Source organism: Juglans microcarpa x Juglans regia, chromosome 2D (assembly GCF_004785595.1).
Source record: "Juglans microcarpa x Juglans regia isolate MS1-56 chromosome 2D, Jm3101_v1.0, whole genome shotgun sequence".
NCBI classification, from domain to species: Eukaryota; Viridiplantae; Streptophyta; class Magnoliopsida; order Fagales; family Juglandaceae; genus Juglans; species Juglans microcarpa x Juglans regia.
The window spans coordinates 14,852,375-14,872,896 of NC_054596.1; the positions used below are offsets into that span (position 1 = coordinate 14,852,375).

General features: G+C 37.5%; 2 protein-coding genes across 3 annotated transcripts; both read right to left on the reverse strand.

The window, feature by feature from the left end:
* Positions 1–596: 596 nt before the first annotated feature.
* Positions 597–3,339, reverse strand: LOC121248518 (inactive TPR repeat-containing thioredoxin TTL3-like). The gene is made up of 5 exons (XM_041146999.1): positions 2,319–3,339; positions 2,040–2,235; positions 1,767–1,939; positions 1,235–1,568; positions 597–819 (listed from the first exon to the last, which is right to left on the reverse strand). The coding sequence occupies exons 1-5, from the start codon at positions 3,281–3,283 to the stop codon at positions 664–666; spliced, it is 1,824 nt and encodes a 607-aa protein (XP_041002933.1). The 5' UTR covers positions 3,284–3,339; the 3' UTR covers positions 597–663.
* A 2,063-nt stretch (positions 3,340–5,402) lies between these two features.
* On the reverse strand, positions 5,403–15,152 carry LOC121248519 (protein SCO1 homolog 2, mitochondrial). 2 transcript variants are annotated; one of them, XM_041147000.1, is made up of 7 exons: positions 14,930–15,152; positions 14,160–14,292; positions 13,919–13,994; positions 6,259–6,459; positions 6,087–6,176; positions 5,836–5,968; positions 5,403–5,753 (listed from the first exon to the last, which is right to left on the reverse strand). In XM_041147000.1, the coding sequence occupies exons 1-7, from the start codon at positions 15,034–15,036 to the stop codon at positions 5,645–5,647; spliced, it is 849 nt and encodes a 282-aa protein (XP_041002934.1). In that variant the 5' UTR covers positions 15,037–15,152; the 3' UTR covers positions 5,403–5,644. The 2 variants fall into 2 exon arrangements, with proteins under 2 accessions (XP_041002934.1, XP_041002935.1); XM_041147001.1 differs by lacking the exon at positions 14,160–14,292 and adding an exon at positions 14,339–14,405.
* Between the last annotated feature and the right edge of the window lie 5,370 nt (positions 15,153–20,522).

Below are 20,522 nucleotides of genomic sequence, written 5' to 3' on the forward strand. Positions count from 1 at the left end.
ATAGATCAGTATATACAACTCACAAATCCTAATAGGTAGGTTTAATCAATGAATATGGATTACATGTCCAACTTCTTGATTCTAAACCAAATCACACAGACCAATTAAAACTAAGTTTTTCCTATAGTTGTTTAAAATATCTATAGTAATAATAAATGTTGTTGAACCCATTTTAAATATCTATCTCTCTCATTCTTTGGATCCTTAATTTAGATAAAAACGTACTTCTCTTTAATTTCTTGTCCTATAAATTTATTTTTCTTATCGAACATAATAACAAACAAATTCTTCGAGAAAAAAGAAAATTAAGAAGAAGAAAGAAATACGCACGCTGAACTAAATATACAGAAACAAATTGAATCAAAAGAACGTATATCTATTGAACTTCTGTTTAAAAGGGTATAGTCAATTCTCAATTCCTCTCTAGATTAAACACCCTTGTTTGTTTTTTCCTATTGATTTGGTATTGTGTCCTAGCCAGGCTCCTAGCTAGAAGACCATATATCGCGCTGCTGCTAGCTAGCTAGCTCATTTCTCTATCCGGGGGCTCTTTATTTTTAGTTAATCCATGGGTGGCTTTAGGCTTTTATCTCTGATCTCGATCTCCATGTCTTGAGTCTCCTTTTACTTGGGACAAGATGACGACCCGATCAATAAGCTCCATTACACACTTGATGCCGAATTGCCTTGCACCTCTTCACCACGTTGTCTCTTGACCTGATTCTGGGCCTCCAACAAGAGTCGGCGCACCTCCTCGTCTTCCGGTGTTTCCTTTGACAAGACTTCGTAGTCTTCAATGGAAGCTTCCCATTTTTTCAACTATATATCATATCCAAATTACATGTTTATCACAAGCAATAATCACACGCAGTAGAAGAACAATGCTACACATGAACTCAATTAATCTTCATGTTTTATAAATAATAGTTAATTATCGAGGGTTAGGCATCCTATGCGTTAAGCAATGTTAAGTTTCATTATTAATATTGACATTTTGAATTAGACTTACTGATGTGACACATTTTAAGTGACTGTCAATTAATTAAATGATTAATATAAAATCATTTAAAATATACTACATCGGAAAATGCAAATGAAAATAATGTCATTACTTTTAGAGTCGCCTTGTATTAATTTGAGACGCCATTATCCTAACAGTTCAAAGAAGTGGTAACTAGAAGTAGCCAGGAGTCATGTCGATTTGATATTTGAAGGCAGTAAGATAGAGAGTCACCTTGGCATTGCAATCGGCTCTTCTTAGTCTAGCCTTGTTGTAAGAGGGTCGTACGTTAAGGGCAACAGTGCAGTCCTCCACTGCTTTCTCAAATTGGCCAAGTTTGGACTGACAAGCGGCTCGGTTGCAGAACAATACTGAATTATATGGGTCATGTTCCAGTCCCTCCCCGTATGCAGCACTTGCCTCTGAGAATCGCGACGCCTTGAAATACTCGTTACCTCTTGATCGAGCTTCTGCAACAGCCTTAGCCTTCCTCATAAAAATGTTTGCTTCCCTATTATTCGAGTCAAGGCGAGCTGCTCGTTGAACTGCCTCCAACGCCTCATCCAATCTGTCAAAGTCGTTTGTAAACCAATAAAACCATCATTTTCCTAACTACACAAATCTTGATCACTCACGATCAGGAGTAGCACAGAGAAACAGTGTAAAAGGTCATATTACTTTCTCCATTTTTATGAACATTAGATGCTTGCAGATCCAAATGTGTGCACGTCTCAAGACTTTGATCTCAATGGTAAAGAAAACTAACCTGCCGGCTGCCAAGTCAACTTGAGCCCGGATGACTAGCACATATGCACTACCAATAGGCCCCAGGAATTTAGTACAAGCGTCAGCCCCAAAATTTGGACACTTCAGCATTGTCTCATCCGCCTCGTGATGCCTCCGGAGCTTCAACAAGCCCTCGGCTTGAAAAGCAAATATCTTTTCAAAATCACCACAAATAGATAACATGGTATCAGATTAACATAATGAGGCATAATTAATAAAGGATGGGATGGGAATTTGATAACTTGTGGCTCACCTGTGGTGCTGAATCTGCCCCTGCAGACATGACTCTCCCTGTTTCCTTAATCAGGGTGTTCCAATCTCGTAATTTGCGAGCCTCGGTGCACTTGTTGAGATGCTCCTGAAGCGTTTTCACCTTGGCAATGTCAACATGGTCGGCCTCCGGTCCTGCATGTTTGTAGTGATACAGAGCTTTTTCTGCCTCCCCTAATCTGTAGACACAGATATATCTACGTGTTATATAAGAATGCTTGTAAACGACCAAGCATGGTCCAGTGATGAATGGTATTTTTACCGAAAATATAATGTTGCCAAACGATGATGAGCTCTATGATAATGAGGTTCTATACGGATGGCTTCTTTGCATTCAAAAACTGCCTCAAGAATCCTACCCAGAGCGGCTAATGCAGCACTTTTGTTGCTTCTGTACGAAGCCTTGTTGGGGTCAATAGCAATTGCAGCATCATACAAGGCCAGGGCTTCTGCAAATCTTCCATTCTTGTAATCCTCGTTGCCCAAAATTTTCAATGTTTCAGGATCCGTTCTGGTCGAGATGGCCCTGCACAAGGAACCTGACTGTTCTCCGCCTAGTTTCCCTTCTCTATTAGCACTCTTTACCACATTTCCCATCACGCTGGTTGAGTAATTTCCGTTGAACATCGGGCCCTCTTCTCTTTCTGACTTGGGATGATGATTAAAAACTTTGTACGAATTCACATTTCCTCCTGGTTGCCTCAAGTTACCCAGATTGCCAAAAAGCATGACGTTGCTCGATGACGCCCGAACAAGATTACTACCTCCCTGATGTTTTTGGTGATCCACGATGATGCTTTCGAGCTCCCCAGAAATGCCAATTGCTTCCCTTGGCACCTTCTTCCCCTGGTTGACATATCCTTGGCAAGGAGATATCTTTGCTAAGCCTGTACCTGATGAGGGTGCCACTACCGTAGCCTCATTAAAGGGTCTGCCATAGTTTTGGCGATAGAAAGGAGGCGGCATGTGAGGATTTTGGATAGGTCTACCCACGGGTTTTGATGACGATTCTGATACGTTTGATGAGGTTTCAAGGATGGAGCTGTCATCGGAGCCAACTCGTCTCCTCCTTGAATTTGGAGTGTCTGGTGTCTTGACAAAATCAGGACGGTTCCCAGTGGGAATCGAACCGGTTGAGGTAGATCTTCGTGGCCAAAAGCTATGTCGCCCAAAAACTGCATTTAATATACCACAACCTGATTTCTTCTCCGTCAAGCTGTCTTCCATTCTGTAATTACCTATCGAGTACTCTACTCAATCCTTGTTGATGGTGTAGTTTATTGATGAAGGGAAATATTCATTGCGTGCTATTTTGCCAACAATGAGACGAACATTGGAGCTGTTAAAACTGATTAACTAGATTACAAAAAACATAGCCTTGAAAGGTAGCATTGAAAAAAATATTGATCTTAATGTTTCATGTCGAATACAAAAGTACCCAAAAAAAAACAAAAGCAAATAACATAGACATGAGAAAGACTGAGAATTTGGCCTAGCCCCAGGAGATGATCTGCATGGCCTCCTGGAGTGGCTGCCAGAAAACAATCTCTCTGTGCCTTCTATATCTTTCAACTATAGAAACGATGAAATTAGATAACATGATTTGATGGTGAAAACAGCAGGAAAAGGAGGAGAATAATTTACAGGTTTGTTGTTTTATTTATTAAATGAAACTAGTTGACCCTCATTATTTTTTTTTCCTCTTTTTCTTTTTGTTCGTTTCTACCTGATTCTTTTACTTATTTTCTTTTGTGTTTCTTATGTGATAGAAAAGGGAAACCAAGAGACCCGGTCCTGGATTCAATGAGAATCTCTAGATTTTTAGACACTTCTTTGGCGCCCGGCGGGCCGAGAGAGAGAGTGGAGGGCACGTTGCCGTGTTTTTTCTGAGGAACCCAGGCCAGCTATGATATTTTAGGTAACGGAACCAATCATATAAAACTAAACAATACTTTAATTAGGTTGCAATTTTGCTTGGCCAAGTTGTTCCAGTCTCTACAACCCGTGCCAGAGGTTGTCCTGAGAGTATAAAGATGTAGTATATGCTCCACTCTCGCATGGAAACTCACTCAACCCTCCACGTCTTTGGAATATTTTCATAAAAAAAATAGCCATATTTCTATTTTTTTTAAGTTATTTTTTCTTTAAATTATTTTAATGGAGTTGTGCAGTAGCCACGTATACGCCTTCCCTACATCATTTCATATGGTATTAGAGTCATCATCTAATAATGTCAATCTGTGTGCAGTGTCAATCATTTCCCTACACATTTATGTAAAATAATAAATAAACAAATAAATCAGAAAACATAACTATATATAAAACTAGATTTTCATAATTTGCTACATACGCTTAAAAATAAAATTCTAAAAACACAACTTAATATAGTTTCAGATTTATGATGATAATATTTCGTAGAATAATATTCATCCATTATTATTTTTGTAATAAAATATTTAGGATTCATTTTTTTCATAAAATCTATCAAGTGCTCTTTTAGAAGGCAATCTTACATTAATCTAGTGTGTAATCTAGTTTATTAAGTTTTATGTAAAATCTAGATATTTTCGTATCACATTAAACATATAATAATATAATTGAGATCTTAAAAAAAATTTTTCTTACTCAATGAAGTTTAGAAGATAAAACCTCTCAACTATCTTTCATATCGATCATCAACCTTAAATAATTTTTCTTGTATTTTCACTTCAAATTTTATATTAAGAAATCTAATATTGTATAACAAAAAACTTTGAGATCCATATTAATAAATTTATTATTTCTCCTAAACTTAGTTTAAATTAATCTCAGTGAGACTACATCCTTAAAAATAGATAATATATAGAAATTATACGAAATTTTGAGATTAGGAAAAAAAAATGGAGAGATGCAATTTGTAAGTATATTGAAATCCTAGAAAATTTTAGAGAGCATATGGAAATTATAACTTTTTTGCGAGGCCCATTCTCTATATTTATAGAATTATAAATGAAATCTAAGGGGATTTTGAAATTTCAAACAACATGGAAAGTTTCTAGGATGCCAACTCTGCAGATACTAAAACAGAAAAATATCGTAGTCACAAACAATTTTTTTGGGTTCATCCTAAAAAATTAATAATCAAGAGGCCATACATTGAAAGGAAACAAACCGAATGTCCTAAAAGGGCAACCTCAAATTCATGCTCATCAGAATGTGCAAAATAGACTAACCATGCTAAGGCAGAAACCTAACCTAGATCTTCTTACGCAATGGAGGCATCCAATCTTAGTGATTTACGTTCCATCTCAAGGTGTAAATTGAGAAGTGCCGACAAGAACAAACATAACTTCACATAAGGCCTTCAAAAAAAATCAGAATTCCCGTTTAGCTTTCCTTGTTCTTGTCTCAACAATTTTCTAACATGATAAATGTTAACCAACATTTTACATACTGCTGCCTAACTCAGGAGCATCAACTTGAAATTTCAAAAATTATAGGAAAAAAGAATGACCACAAAAATAAAGGTGAGGTCAGAATGATGTCCAAAATACAATATTTTCCCTTATAGCATAGAAGTATTGGCAACCTATTAAAAACTTGGAGCCATTAAGACGGGGTACTCCTCAGTTCCTTTGTTATTGCCTCTGACAGTTCTTCCGCATTGTACTCGACGCCAAAGCATCTCGCAACCTCCAATTTTGGGTTCAAAAGATACCTGATTGTTTTGAGATAGGTTCAATACACTCTTGAGTTCAATCAGAAAAGACAGAGAAAACAAGGGTGAGCTAAGGGTTTACATATTATGGGAAGACTCAACAAGATAATCATCACCCTCCTCTTCTATCTTCTTGAAGAATATACGGTACTCCTGCGCCATCTGCCTAATAGCTGATACAGGGCCCGTTAATCCCAGTATTCTTGAGTCAAACTCTGCAAACAGTTAAAAAACACGGAGGATAATGCAGGAGGAAGGGAGGATCTGATAAAACGTTTCTATCTCAAACAATTAGCATACTGCAACACATTCCAGTTGTCAGCAACGCCTCACCTCTAAGGTAAGCATGAAGTTGTGCAGGGGTATCTCGTTGAGGATCGATTGTGACAAACACCGGTAGAATCTCATTATGATATTTTGACTCTAATTTCCAAGAAAAAAATACACATTCAGTGATCATAACAGAAAAGGCAGTGCCATAAGTTATGTCGAAAAAATTAACAACCTAATATATCTACGGCCTTAGCTATAATCCGGACTTGCTCTGGCCCAACATCTGGGGATGAAGTATAGCCAAAGTAGAGGAGAACCCACTTTCCATAAAAATCTTGCTCAGTAACAATCTGATTCTTAGTATCAATTAGAGTGAATGGACCACCAATTGTTGGCCCCTTGACAGTATTTCCACCAGATTTGCTGCCCTGGCCTGAACCAATAACGATAGAAATTAGAATAAACGTGTTAACTAACCATGTATGTATGTGAGTATTAACATAGTTTTCAATCAATTGTTAACAGCACTCTCACATTTCTCATGCTTAGATTTCTCATGTTTCAAATTGAAAAGAGAACGGGACTCAAATTATGTACCTACTCTATTGCTTCTAAGCAATGCCTACATTGATTACAGATAACAGTTTTGTTGTTTGTAGGAGGAGAAATGACATTAACTAGCTGACCTGAACGAGGTTAGCCATAGGTTATCTTCTTCTTCTCAACTTTTGCATGTTCTAGATACGCTGCTAGACCACTTCAGCCTCTTATACCACCATTCTCAATAGCCAGCAAAATTCGAGGTCAACAGTGAGCCAAGTAACTCTAGGCATCCATTCAATTCTTACCTAGGGATGCTGTATAATGCTTTTAAATAGACCAATTATATTATCACAATTGGGCCCAAATTGCCATACCCCCAACTCCAAGTCAACTCTTCTGTAACTCCTCTATTAGCTAGCTGAGGGATGCAAAATCACCACAATTCAGGCTTTTTAACTACTAGTGGTTATATAGTGACAGAACGGTAGAAGCAGATAATTAATATTCAAATATACTTCCTGTATACGTGGGCATTGCCTAGTTTCATTCTATTCAATAAAGATTCTTACTTATCGGGAAGAGAAAAAAAAAAAAAAAAGATAATTAATATTCAACTGGGACAATTTGAGGTGCCACTGAGCTATATCTAATTTAATATTGTCACTTCCTCCTGCCTAGCTAAATGCCTGGACCTTGAATTCTGTCAACCCGATTTAAATTTTGAAGGTTCCTAAGAAAAGGCATTGGTATTTAGTTTCTTAGAAACTATGGGTACATTTGGTCCAAAAAATGGGTATTGTCATTCCTAAAGGAATAGAAATGGGCGAACCCCTAGGATTGGCTCAAGTGGTAAAGGCCTTGGGCTTGGGGTATGCTCCCCCAGGTCTAAAGTTCAAGTATATTTGGGTGCAAACAATCTCTAGAGGTCATCGAACTAAGGGATTTTTCCCTTAAATTACCCAAGGTGCACTTGCAAAAAATTCATTGCTAAGGGCCTATGCACCCTTGAGATTAGTCGGGACGTTCTTCCTGGACACCTAGTGCCAATCAAAAGGAAAAGAAAAGAAATGGGCGTTCTTTTTTTTTTTTTTTTTTTTTTTTTTTTGGTGAAAACATATAAGAGTCTCATTGGAAATAGAGAAAAGTTCCTAAAATAAGCCATTATTTTCATTTTTTAACCTTAAAATAATAATAAAGAATTGGTTTAACATTTTTAGTGGCTTGCCACCTCACAAAACCACAAGGGTGGTCTAACGGCCACAGAAATCTCAATCTGGGGGCCACTACCAATAGCTTTCGGGGGTTTTCCGACCACCCCTGACCTTCCATGGGGGTGGCCCAAACCACTCCATATGGCCATCAGGAGTGGTTTGGTCACCCGCAATGGCCTTGGTGGCTTTTGCCACCCCCGACAGCCATAGGGGCAGTTAGAACACCCTCAAAATAGTATCTGGTGGTGGTCAGACCATCCCCAACATTAAGGGAGCCACCATCAAATTTTAAATATTCTGTTTCCTTATTACTTTACATTTGAAGAAATAGTGGGTCTCTTCGAAAAAGTTACATTCCTTACCTCTAGGGTGGGAATGGTTATTCAATTGCATGGGCCTATCCTGCGAATCAAAAGTACCCAAAGGCGTTCTTCTTAAGTTGTCATTGCTTCACTATAATTTTTTCGGGTGCACATTTTCCAGTGTTTGGTGCTACCAGAAAATACAAGCCAAAGGAAAAATGTATTTTGGGTAAAGGGAAATTAGGTGTTACACGTGCAATGTGGCTTCTTTCCCCTCTCATCACATTATGAAAAGAAAATATCTCTACTCCCTCTTGATCTCTAGAAAATTGATCCCCCGCTCTCTCCTCCCAATCAATGCTCTCTCCAGCCACCATCCCTTCGATCAACCACAATTTCACCTGTTCAATAAAATATTGAAAAGTTGTATGTGTTTTGATTCAGATCTTGATTTTTTATATGGGAGATTTAGAAGATAGGGCAAAAAACAGAAGCTCAAGGTTTTCATTCCACTTCTTCCTAAGTTCAAGAGGTCCCCCGTATGTTGCATAAGTCAGGACCATTCTTCTCCTCCTTTACAGGGGCCTCTTAGATTGCTAACAATACACAATTCTGCATTCTTTCCTTCCCACTAATGCATTTTTATAAACTAAAATAATGAGCATAATAATAAATTTATAAACGTGAAGGCAGAAAGTTTAACCATTCAACCAGACAAGCTTGCTACAGAAAGGACTTTTTGTACATACTAGACACCAGAGAGACACAATGTTTTGTTTATTCATTTGTTTCCTCTAAAGGAACTCCTTTGAAGACCTGGTCTATTCAGGCTGTCAACCCACTTTACTCTATCCTCTTGATCCCAACTTAAGCTATTTGTTAGACTTGAAGCCTGGGACTTTGCAAGCAAATCAGAATTTTTCTTTACCACAGCAACAACAACAATGACAAAAGAAACGTAGGGTAGAGGTGAACCTATAACCTCCCACCAGTGACCTACCAATATCAACTAAGCTACTACTTGAAGACAGTTCCTAATCAGTTCCGAAACACTATTGAGTACATATTCATGAAAGCACTTGAGCTATCTACTCTGATCAAACAGTATATACTCATCTGCCAATCAGTACCAGACTGTCATGAAGACTTCAAAACCTGATTCATCAATACATAAATTGGATACTATATTTCTATCCCTCTACCATTTTAGCTCTGTTTAACCAACACTCTTATCCAATTAAAAACTACATGTCCTTCTCCCACATTCATTGTTGTTCAACAAGAAAACTCTAATTAACAAGTGAAAGCAATGATCACATCCCCAAATATAAATCGTTACTGTCAAGTTGAAAAAAGGAATAAAAAAGACACAGTCCAGCTCAACAACTTTCCATTGGAGAAGCTAACGAAGTGACATTACTCTCTTCCATCTGCAGGTCCTTTGGCATACTCATATGATTTAAAATGAAAGTGTGTGTAATAACATGAATCAAGGGAAATTTAACCACAAATAAAAGCATTAATAAAAGGAACAATTTAATCAACACTCTACTATCATTGCTTTCTGACTTCAATTACCAGATAAACTGTACACTGAGACGTTTAGGTTGAAGCTGTTAAAATCACGTTTAGAATCCATACAACTATGTCCGTGTGTGTGATAATCAGAAAGTAAAAATCTTGATTGGTTGGAATAAAATATTTATGTACACAAAATAAATCATGATTTTTTTTTAAAGGTAGTCAAGAAGTTTTATTCATAAGAGAAAAAGGCATAGCCCAAGTACATATTCATGGACATTTAGTTCATTGAAATCAATGACCCCCACCAATTGAAACAGATAGACAACTAATAAACAAATTATTCAATCTTACTGAATGGAAATCAAAGAGAAACGAGAAAATGAAACTAAATTAAAAACACTAGATCCAAAGAGGTTCCAATTATTGCGAGGGTGGAAGGCGGACATCGTTTGTTTACAAGAGACGAAGTTGAAAGTTATTACTACAAAAATTGTACGAAGTATATGGAGCTGCGTACACGTGGATTGAGTATATTTGACAACTAGTGGGGCCTCAGGAGAAGTGTTGGTGATGTGGGACCAACGGGTGGTGGAGAAACTGGAGGAGTTTATAGGGTTATTTTCGGTAGCATGCTCTTTTAGGAGTGTGTCAGATGGCTATTTGTGGGCCTTTGCAGGTGTTTATGGTCCCAATTTAGACAATGATTGTAGATTATTGTGGGATGAACCAGCTAGAGTACACAGTTGGTGGGATCTTCCATGGTGTATTGGTGGAGATTTTAATGTTATAAAATATCCTAGTGAGTGCTTTGGGAATAGAAGAATGAGTCCAGCAATGTCAGATTTTTCGGATTGCATCTTTGAGTTGAATTTAGTGGATTTACCAATGGCGGGAGGTTCATGTACATGGACCAATAATCAGACGTGGTCTCAATTAGACAGATTCTTAATTTCTCTGGAGTGGGAAAGTCATTATCTGGAGGTTTGGCAAAAGAGATGGCCTTGGCTGTGTTCGGACCATTGGCATATCATGTTGGATTGTGGCGGGATTCAAAGAAAACGTCGGTATTTTAAGTTCGAAAACATGTGGCTGAAATCGGAAGGTTTTGTGGATTGGATCAGACAATGGTAGTATTCTTATTAGATACAGGGTACCCCAAACTTCACATTTGCGGGTAAATTGATAGCTTTAAAACAAGACTTAAAGCTTTGGAATAGACAGTCTTTTGGCGACATTGGGGAACACAAAAAAAGTAAGTTAAGGGAGATCCATGAGCTAGAAAAGGTTACAAGAGTCTAGGACCTTAACTCCGGAGGAGATAGCCCAGAAGTTAGTGCTAGTTGTAGACCTTGAGAGGATCATTCTATTGGAAGAAATTTCATGGCGGCAAAAGTTTAGTGTTATGGTTGAAGGAAGGTGACTGAAGTACTAAGTTTTTCCACATGGTAGCCAATTCTCACAGGAGATCCAACAACATTGAGATGCTGAAGATTGATAGGGTAGATTGTAAGGATGAGCAGGGGATTAATAATCATGTAATTGGTTTTTTTTAACAGTTACTTACCGAGCAGGAGAGTTGGCGGCCTAAGCCTGATGGGCTAGTTTTTTATGCTATGGGGCCTAATGATGGTAACCATTTGGAGAGGCCTTTCGAGGAGGCCATGGTTTTCAAAGTGGTGAGAAAAATGGCTAAAGACAAAACCTCAGGTCCAAATGGGTTCTCTATGGGTTTCTTTCAAACATGCAGGGATGTATTAAATGATGATCTCATGAAGGTGTTTCAGGAGTTTCATTCAGATAGAAAATTTGAGAAAAGCCTAAATGCCACTTTTCTTGCTTTAATACCAAAGAAGGTTGGGGCTGTGGATATTAAGGGCTCATTTGTTTTCAGAGATGAGATGAGTTGAGATTAAAATTAAAAAGTTGAATAAAATATTGTTAGAATATATTTTTTAATATTATTTTTGTTTTGAAATTTGAAAAAATTGAATTATTTATTTTATTTTATGTGGGAATTTGGGAAAGTTATAATGATAAGGTGAGATGAGATGAGATGTTTTCTAAAAACAAACGAGGCCTAAGGAGTTCCGACTCATTAGTCTAATAAATGGGATATACAAGATTTTTTCCAAGGTACTTGCGAATCGCCTTAGTGAGGTAGTAGGGAAGATAATCTCAAAGCCTCAAAATGCTTTTGTAAAGGATAGACAAATTTTAGACGCGGTTCTTATTGCAAATGAGTGTCTGGATAGTAGACTGAAAGTTGGAAATGCAGGGATTACATGCAAGTTAGACATGGAGGAGACATATGATCATGTTAATTGGGATTTCCTACTCGACCTTCTTGGGAGGTGTGGTTTTGGGGAGAGATGGAGATCATGGATCCATTGGTGCATAACTACGGTGAAATTTTCAGTTCTAATAAATGGAAGTCCACAGGTTTTTTTAATAGCTCACAAGGTCTAAGACAAGGAAATCCGTTGTCCCCTCTACTCTTTGTTATTGTGATGGAGCCTTTGAGTAGAATGACCTCAGCCCTGGTCGCCAATGGGCGTGTGACTGGTTTCTTGATTAGTTCCCCAGGAGGGGGATTGATTAATATTTCACATTTATTGTTTGCAGATGACACTCTTATCTTCTGTGAGGCAGATCATAGATAGGTTCGAGTATTGAAGGCCCTCCTACTTTGTTTCGAAGAAATTTCAGGGTTGAAAGTAAACTTGGACAAATCAGAGACAGTGCCGATAGGAGGTGTTCAACGTATAAGACAGTTGGCTAATATTCTGGGGTGTAAGATTGTCTCACTCCCTTTGACATATCTTGGTCTCCCGTTGGGAGCCGCTTCGAGAGCGACCTCTTTATGGGATACAGTGATTGAGAAAGTAGAACGTCGATTAGCAGGCTGGAAGAGAATGTACATGTCGAAAGGTGGTAAGATTACCCTGATAAAGAGTACATTATCTAACCTACCGACCTATTCCAGCAAGTGTGGCACTTCATATTGAGACTACAACGGAACTTCCTATGGGGTGGAATAGGCGAAGAGTTTAAATTCCACCTAGAGAAGGTATGTAGCTCTCTCTCTAATAGTGGTTTGGGCATTAGAAATTTGATAACTTTCAATCGAGCGTTACTTGGAAAATGGATGTGGATATACCATAAAGAACCAGAAGCTCTATGGAAGTTGGTGATTGAGAGTAAATATGGTGGCTTATGAGGAGGATGGTGTTCCAACGAAGTGAGAGGGGCAAATTGAGTAGGTTTGTGGAAACATATTAGAGGAGAATGGGGGATCTTTTCTCGCCACACAAGTTATCGTCTAGGAGATGGGGCTAGGATCAAATTCTGATATGATACTTGGTGTGGTAATGGTGCTCTAAAGGATCTTTTTCCTGCTATTTTCAGGGTCACAAGTGCCAATGATGTTTCAGTGGCGAAAGTCATGGTGAGAGTAGGAGAACAAATCCAACAGAATATCAATTTTAGTCGGGCGGCACATGATTGGGAAATGGACAGTTTTGCAACTTTTTTCAGCCTCTTGTACTCAATCAAACCGAGTAACCAGCATGTGGATTTATTCTGGTGGATTCCTACAAATAAAGACCTGTTTTCAGTTCGCTCGTTTTATAAGTCTCTTTCTCAAGAGCTTCCAACTCAGTTTCCATGGAAAATGATTTGGAGACATAAGGCGCCTCTCAAAGCAGCATTTTTCGTGTGGACAGCTTCCTTGGATAAGATCCTCACAACGGATAATTTGAGGAGACGAATGGTGATTATTGCAGATTGGTGTTGGATGTGTAGAAATGGGGGTGAATCTGTGGACCATCTTCTACTACATTGTGAGGCAGCTCGAAGGTTATGGAACGAGGTATTTAGTAGACTAGACTTGGGTTGGGTTATGCCTGAGACAGTAGTGGCGATGTTGGCTAGTTGGACAAATCTAAGAGACAATCAACAGATCAAGGTTGTATGAAAGATGCTGCCTATTTGCATCATGTGGTGTGTGTGGCAAGAGTGCAATGAACGAACGTTCAAGGACAAAGAGAGATCGATGGAGGAACTAAAAACTTTCTTTTTTAGAACTCTTTGTACTTGGGCCATAACCGTTAATTTTAATGGCCAAGATTTTCATGAGTTCCTAGTATCTTTTGCCCCTACATAGTTTAGGGCCTTCTTTGTACTGAACATAGCTTTGCCTATTCTTTTATTAATATACTTTTACTTATCAAAAAAAAAAGTTCCAATTATTAGCTTTCAAATTCCAACCCATTAAAATCAATTACCCAGCAAAACCAGATTCTTAAAAAGGTACCTTTCAAAATTGCTCTTCTCTCATCATTATAATGAACAAAAGTTGCTAGCCCAGCAAATCCAAGTATAGCAGCTGGCTGCAGAAAGATAAATAAATACATAGATGGATAAATACAAACAACCAGATTAGTATTAGCTTCTAATGTAAGTCCTCATCTTGTTCATTATTCATATATTTCAAGAAGGGCCAATCGAAAAGAAGCACATATTAATGAGATTATACAGGGGTAAGGCGGCATTACAATGATATAAGCACCCCATGAGCGAGGAGCCCGTGTTTCTACAGGTATTACGGGATGTATACGTGTCTTTCCATTACTGTATCCTGATGATTTCGAATAGTTACAAGTCTGAACTCTCCTAGATGGATGACACCTACAACATATAAATATGATTCCGTATAAGTAAGTTTTAGAAGAACCAGAAAACAAGAAGCTTTGTGGCTTGTATGCACGTTTCCAAGGAGTGTCAGGCCCTGGTAAGGTTCTCTGCACCAAATTAAATCAGATAATCATGTAGGCTCCATTTGTTTTAATGTAAAAACATTTTCGCTAGGAAGATGTTTTCAACAGAAAATGTTTTCAGGAAAAAAACGGAACCTTATTGTTCCTTCAGCCGTTTCCATGTAAAGCCAATTATGAACACCAAATTCCTATTCGTTTCCCAAGTTTCACAAATCTAGTCTAACTTCAATAAAGAAAGATCTTCCAGCACTAAAACCAAGCGAATGTCACAAATACTAATAACCTACACAGAGTAGTACCTGAAGTCCCACCCTCAACCATTAAATCATATTATCTATTTGAAAAGGGGAAAAAAGAAAGAAAGAAAGAACTATTTAGAAAGAAAGAACTATTTATTCTTTTTATGAATCATTTCTACACACCATGGATAGAATCATTCCAATTAAGTCAAATTAAAGAAAGTAAACTATAGAAAGAGCGACAAAATATGGCAAACCATAAATCAGAATGCAAAGAAGTGGTGTGGTTCAAGGGTTTTAGAGAGTGACCTTTTAAGTAGGTTAAAAGCCTCTGTGGAGCGGCGTTTGGAGGAGAAGAAAAGAAATCGAGAAACGGGCATGGTTTTACTATGCTTTGTCGTAAAACAATCGTTCATTCAAATTTCAGACAAAGACCCATATCCAATTTTCGTCGAGGAAAACCAGAGAACCAAAGAAAAGAAACGCGCTATTTTTGCCTTGTGTTTGCCTTGCCGCCCAAGCTCAACTATTATTTGAGATTCTTCAAATGATACTTAATAGAATTTGCCAGTTTGCATTGGGTTCCCTCCGAATGTGTTAGAGCATAATGGCTACACCAAAGCCCACAGGCCCATCCCAAAGTAAGTTTTGGATTAGTTCCCGCACTTGTGCTTCATTGGACCATCTTGTCTTTTGTTAGAAAGAGTAGTTTTGGATTAGTTCCCGCACTTAGATTAGTATGACCATTCCGTTCGGTCTCGTCCTATTTTATTTCATAATTCAAATATTACAAACGTTCAAATATTTTTTAAGTTTAAATTTTTAATATTTTTATCTAATCATTATCTAATCAATATAACTTTCACAAACTTCCAAACAAAATACAAAAAACAATTCATTTCAAATCAAAAAACAAAGATAATATTAAAAAATTATATTCTAATAATATTGTTGTAAAAAATAGTGATTCGGTAAGAATACCAAATACAGCAACATGTACCAAGATTGATTCAAGAAATTATAAACAAAGACACAACCAGATAGAAAATAAAAGAATAGAATGAAAATATCAAAAACAAGAAGATTTAACGTGGTTCGATCCTTTCGAATTTACGTCCAAAGGGTGAACTGGCCAGAGTCATCTTATTCAAGCTTCAAATCGTAAGGATGTACAGGTTACAAGATTCAGGTCATCAAAATGACCTTAACTCTCTCAGATTATTCGCTGATTTACAAGTTTCTCTCAAAAACCTTTTCTCTTTGTCGAAGCCTCACTCTTTGTAATGTATCTACTTTTTTTTCTATCGGCTACAATAGTCATCACAAGCTTTTTATAAGGCTGCCTTATTTCAATAACCCTAATGCATCTGATCAAAACATGTGGCCATTTAATAACCGATGGATTACAAGCAATGAATCAGAATTATCACAAAAGGACAAACAAAGAAAAGGACACGTGGTCACTTCTTTGACCATTAGTTACAAGGCTTAACAAAAAATTACAACTTTAACCTTCTAAATACAAATTGTTGACACATTGGTCATCAATCTCCACCTTGTCATCAAATTTGATTTCAAGGTTCCCCATCTCTGGCCAATTCCCACCTTTTATTCCCTAGTCAGCCCTCCTCCATTTTGATCAAGTCTAGACATTGCCTGAACTTTGATCTTGGCAATGGTTTGGTCATCATGTCTGCTGGGTTTTCTTCAGTTGGCACTTTCTCCACTTTGACAATACCACCTGCAACCACATCTCTTACAAAATGAAGTCTAATGTCAATGTGTTTTGATCTTTCATGAAAAACTTGATTTTTAGTGAGATGTATAGTACTTTGATTATCACAGTAGACTGTGATATTACCCTTGTATAAACCTAGTTCATTTGTTATACCTTTCAGCCATAACGCTTCATTTATAGCCTCTGTCGTGGCTATGTATTCAGCCTCAGTTGTGGACAAAGCTACAACTGATTGTAAATTAGATTTCCAACTCACAACACCACCAAAGGCTGTGAATAATATAGCCAGTCAGAGACTTCTTGGTGTCCAAGTTTCCAGCAAAATCAGAATTTACAAACCCACAGATTTCTTGACCTCTTAACACATTGTCACCAAAACTTAGCCCTAAACCTGAGAAGCCTGTTAAGTATTGAAACACCCACTTTAGTACTTGCCAGTGGGGTTTTCCACGGTTTCCCATGAACCTACTAACTAGACTGACAGCAAAGGTAAGGTCTAGCCTTGGACAGACCATTGCATACATGATATTACCTACCATACTTGCATATGGTATTTCTTTCATATATTCCCTTTCATCATCAGTTTTAAGGGATTGATTAACAGAAAGTTTAAAATGCTGTCCAATTGGAGTACTTACAGATTTTGTTAAATCCATGCTAAATCTTTTAAATACCCTTTGTAAATATGGTTTTTGTGATAAGTAGAGTAGTTTATTTTTCCTGTCTCTTATTATCTCCATACCTAAGATTTTCTTAGCAAGTCCAAGATCTTTCATTTGAAAAACAGATTTTCAAATTTCTTTTGCATGCTCAATTTGACATTTATCTTTACAAGCTATGAGCATATCATTCACATATAATAGAAGGTAAACAGTAACATCATCAGAAACTTTAAAATATACACAACTATCATAATTGTATCTTTTAAGACCATTCTCAACCATATAAGTGTCAAACCTTTTATACCATTGTCTTGGAGATTGTTATAATCCATACAAAGATTTTTTTCAACAAACACACATGGTTCTTATTGGATTCACTTACAAAACATTCAAGAGGTTGCATGTACAGTGTTTCTTCTAATTCACCATGCAAAAAAGAAGTTTTAACATCTAACTGTTCTAAAAACAAATCATGATAAGCAGTATAAGCTAACAACAATCTGATGGAACTGTGTTTTACTACAGGGGAGAAAATTTCATTGAAATCTATACCTTCCCTTTGAGTAAAACCCTTTGCCACTAACCTAGCTTTGTACCTAGGTTTTTCTACCCCAGTTATACCCTCCTTTTTCTTGAATATCCATTTAGACCCTATGATTTTAACCTTATCAGGTTTTAACACCATTTCCCAAGTCTTGTTCTTATAAAGAGATTCAATTTCTTCTTGCATTGCAAGAAGCCAATTATTAGATTCTTTACTACGCATCGCTTCTTTGTAAGACCTTGGTTCAGGGTCTTTAATGTCTTGTGCTATAGAGAGGGCATAGGCTGTTATATCAGCCTGTGCAAATCTCAATGGAGGTCTTATAACCCTTCTTTGCCTATCCCTTGCAAGGTTATAAGAGTTAATGTTTTTTTCTTGGTCATTATCTGAACCAGACTTCGAATTATCTCCAGGCTGTATGTTTGTATCTTGAGGCAATGAGTCTGAAGACTCCACCTCAATCTAGAATTTGTTTGGGATAGTGACAAATTGAGTCTCAACTGTATCTAGTTGAGATCTGGCCATTTGTGACTCATTAAAGGTGACATCCCTACTTATTATACACTTTTGTTTTCCAGGTTCCTCTATCCAAAGTTTATAACCTTTTACTCATTCAGGATACCCAACAAAAATGCATTTTATTGCCCTAGGTTCCAGTTTGTCAGTTTTACTGTGTGCATAAGCAACACAACTAAAAACTCTCAAATTACTGTAATCTGAGGGTTTACCAGTCTATAATTCCTGAGGAGTCTTGCAATTAATGGCAGTAGATGGACTCCTATTTATCAAATACACAACAATATTAACTGCCTCTGCCCAAAAAATTTTTGGTAATTTAGCATTGGACAACATGCACCTAACCCTCTCAAGAATTGTTCTGTTTATTCTTTTAGCTAGGCCATTCTGTTGGGGTGTTTCTCTCACTGTCCTATGCCTTGCAATACCTTCTTTTTGGCAATAATTGTTAAACTCATTTGATAAGTACTCAAGTCCATTGTCTGTCCTAAGTTTTTTAACCTTCCTCCCTATTTGATTTTCAACCAAGACTTTACATTCCTTAAACTTGTTAAAGGTGTGACTTTCTGTTTAAGAATATAAACCCAAACCGTCGTAAAATAGTCATCAATAAAGGATAGGAAGTAATTCCCCCCACCATGAGAACTAACCCTTGCAGGCCCCCACAAATCAGAATGGACATAGTCCAAACTTTATTTAGTAGTGTGTGTACTGGGTTTGAAGCTAACTCTAGTAGACTTGCCTAGTATACAATCTTCACAAAAGGGAAGGTCTCTTAAGTCTTTGTCACCAAGTAACCCCTGTTTTTGGAGTTCCTTTAAGCCTTTATGGCTGATATGCCCTAATCTTTTGTGCCAAAGTATAGTATCATTTTCCAAAGATTTCTGGACAGCAGAAGCATGTCCTATAACAGTCTGACCTACCAGGGTATAAAGACCATTCTTTATTTCCCCTTTCATTACTATTAATGACCCTTTAGCTACCTTTAAGATTCCTGACTCAGATTTAAAAGTGCAACCAGATTTATCAAGCATTCTAAGAGAGATTAAATTTCTCTTAAGATCAAGTATGTATCTTACATCTTTTAGTATTCTTTCAACACCATCATGCAATTTTAATCTGATCATACCAAGTCCAAGAACTTTGCAATATTTATTATTACCAAGCATAACATGTCTACCATAAAAATAGAAAAAGTTTCAAACCAAGATTTACAAGGGCACATATGAAAAGAACATCCTGAATCTAAAATCCATTCATTACTAGATTTAGTCTCTGAGATACAAAGTACCTCAGCACTCTCATAGCCTTCAGATGCAACAAATACATTTCCCTCATTTTTGAACTATCCCCTCTCTTGTTTTCTCTTCTGGACAATCTTTCTTAAAATGTCCCTCTTTGTGACAGATGAAACACTTCAATTATTTTCCTTTTAATTTTGATCTACCCTTAATTTTCTTTCCTTTATAACCAGATTTTTCAGATATTCTCCTAACCACTAACCCTCACCAATCTAAGTTTTAGTTTCAAAATTATTCTGAAGTTCCCTTACATGCAATATGGATTGCACCTCATCTAATGACAAACTCTCTCTGCCATACATAATTGTTTCTTTTAGGTTAACATATGAACTGTCAAGGGAACTCAACAACAGAATAGCCTGATCCTCATCATCAATTGTGATGTCTATGTTAGTGTAACACCTCGTATTTTAGTGTATTTTTACTGAAGGATTATTTTTTATTGTTCAAAAATTTATCCTCTTATTTTAAAATTGGTTGGATTTTTAGTAAGTTTATTTCTATGATTTTAATTTGGTGAAAATTATTTTTATGTGCTTTCCAAATATTTATTTATTGTTATGCATTTAAATTGCTTTTAATATTTAAATTAATTACTGTGGGATTTAATTATTTCAATTTAACTTTACCATTACGTTTAAATTATCTTATTTAACTTGTGGTTTTAAAATCATCTCCGTTGGATCATTTTTGTGACCCAAGTTATGAGGATTGGACCTCATTTCTTTTCCCCTCTTTTTCTTTCCTCTCCTTTTCTTTTCCTCCCTTTTTTCTTTTTCTCCTTATTTTTCCTTCGGTTTCTTCTCTCCCGTGCGATCTCTCTCTCTCCTCTCCTCCGCCCGTTTCTAACGTCCCCTCCCAGCGCCGCCGTCCGTCGGCGGTGGTCGACACAGCCCGGTCCTTTGCATTCCCCTGCCACCGGCCGTCCTACCCCACCAATATCACCTCCGTTCGTGCAGCCATTAGCCCCCACGAAGCCCACGAAGCCGCGGGCCACTTACACGCCAGCGCCGCCGTGAGCTAGCGGTGGCCTTCACCGCCCACCCCATTGTGTTCCCCTGCCGCCGACGACCTCACCCCACCAACCTCACCTCCATTCGCGCCGCCGTTAACCACCAGTAGCCCTTCAAGCCGCGGCGTC

Coding starts and splice junctions, on each gene's coding strand:
- LOC121248518 (XM_041146999.1), bottom strand. CDS start 3,283: ATGGAAGACAGCTTGACGGAGAAGAAATCAGGTTGTGGTATATTAAAT. Junction 1,940..2,039: donor GGGCAGATTCAGCACCACAG/GTGAGCCACAAG, acceptor GATTTTGAAAAG/ATATTTGCTTTTCAAGCCGA. Junction 1,569..1,766: donor GTTGACTTGGCAGCCGGCAG/GTTAGTTTTCTT, acceptor CGACTTTGACAG/ATTGGATGAGGCGTTGGAGG.
- LOC121248519 (XM_041147000.1), bottom strand. CDS start 15,036: ATGAACGATTGTTTTACGACAAAGCATAGTAAAACCATGCCCGTTTCT. Junction 13,995..14,159: donor CATGGGGTGCTTATATCATT/GTAATGCCGCCT, acceptor ATCTTTCTGCAG/CCAGCTGCTATACTTGGATT. Junction 5,754..5,835: donor GTTGAGTCTTCCCATAATAT/GTAAACCCTTAG, acceptor CAAAACAATCAG/GTATCTTTTGAACCCAAAAT.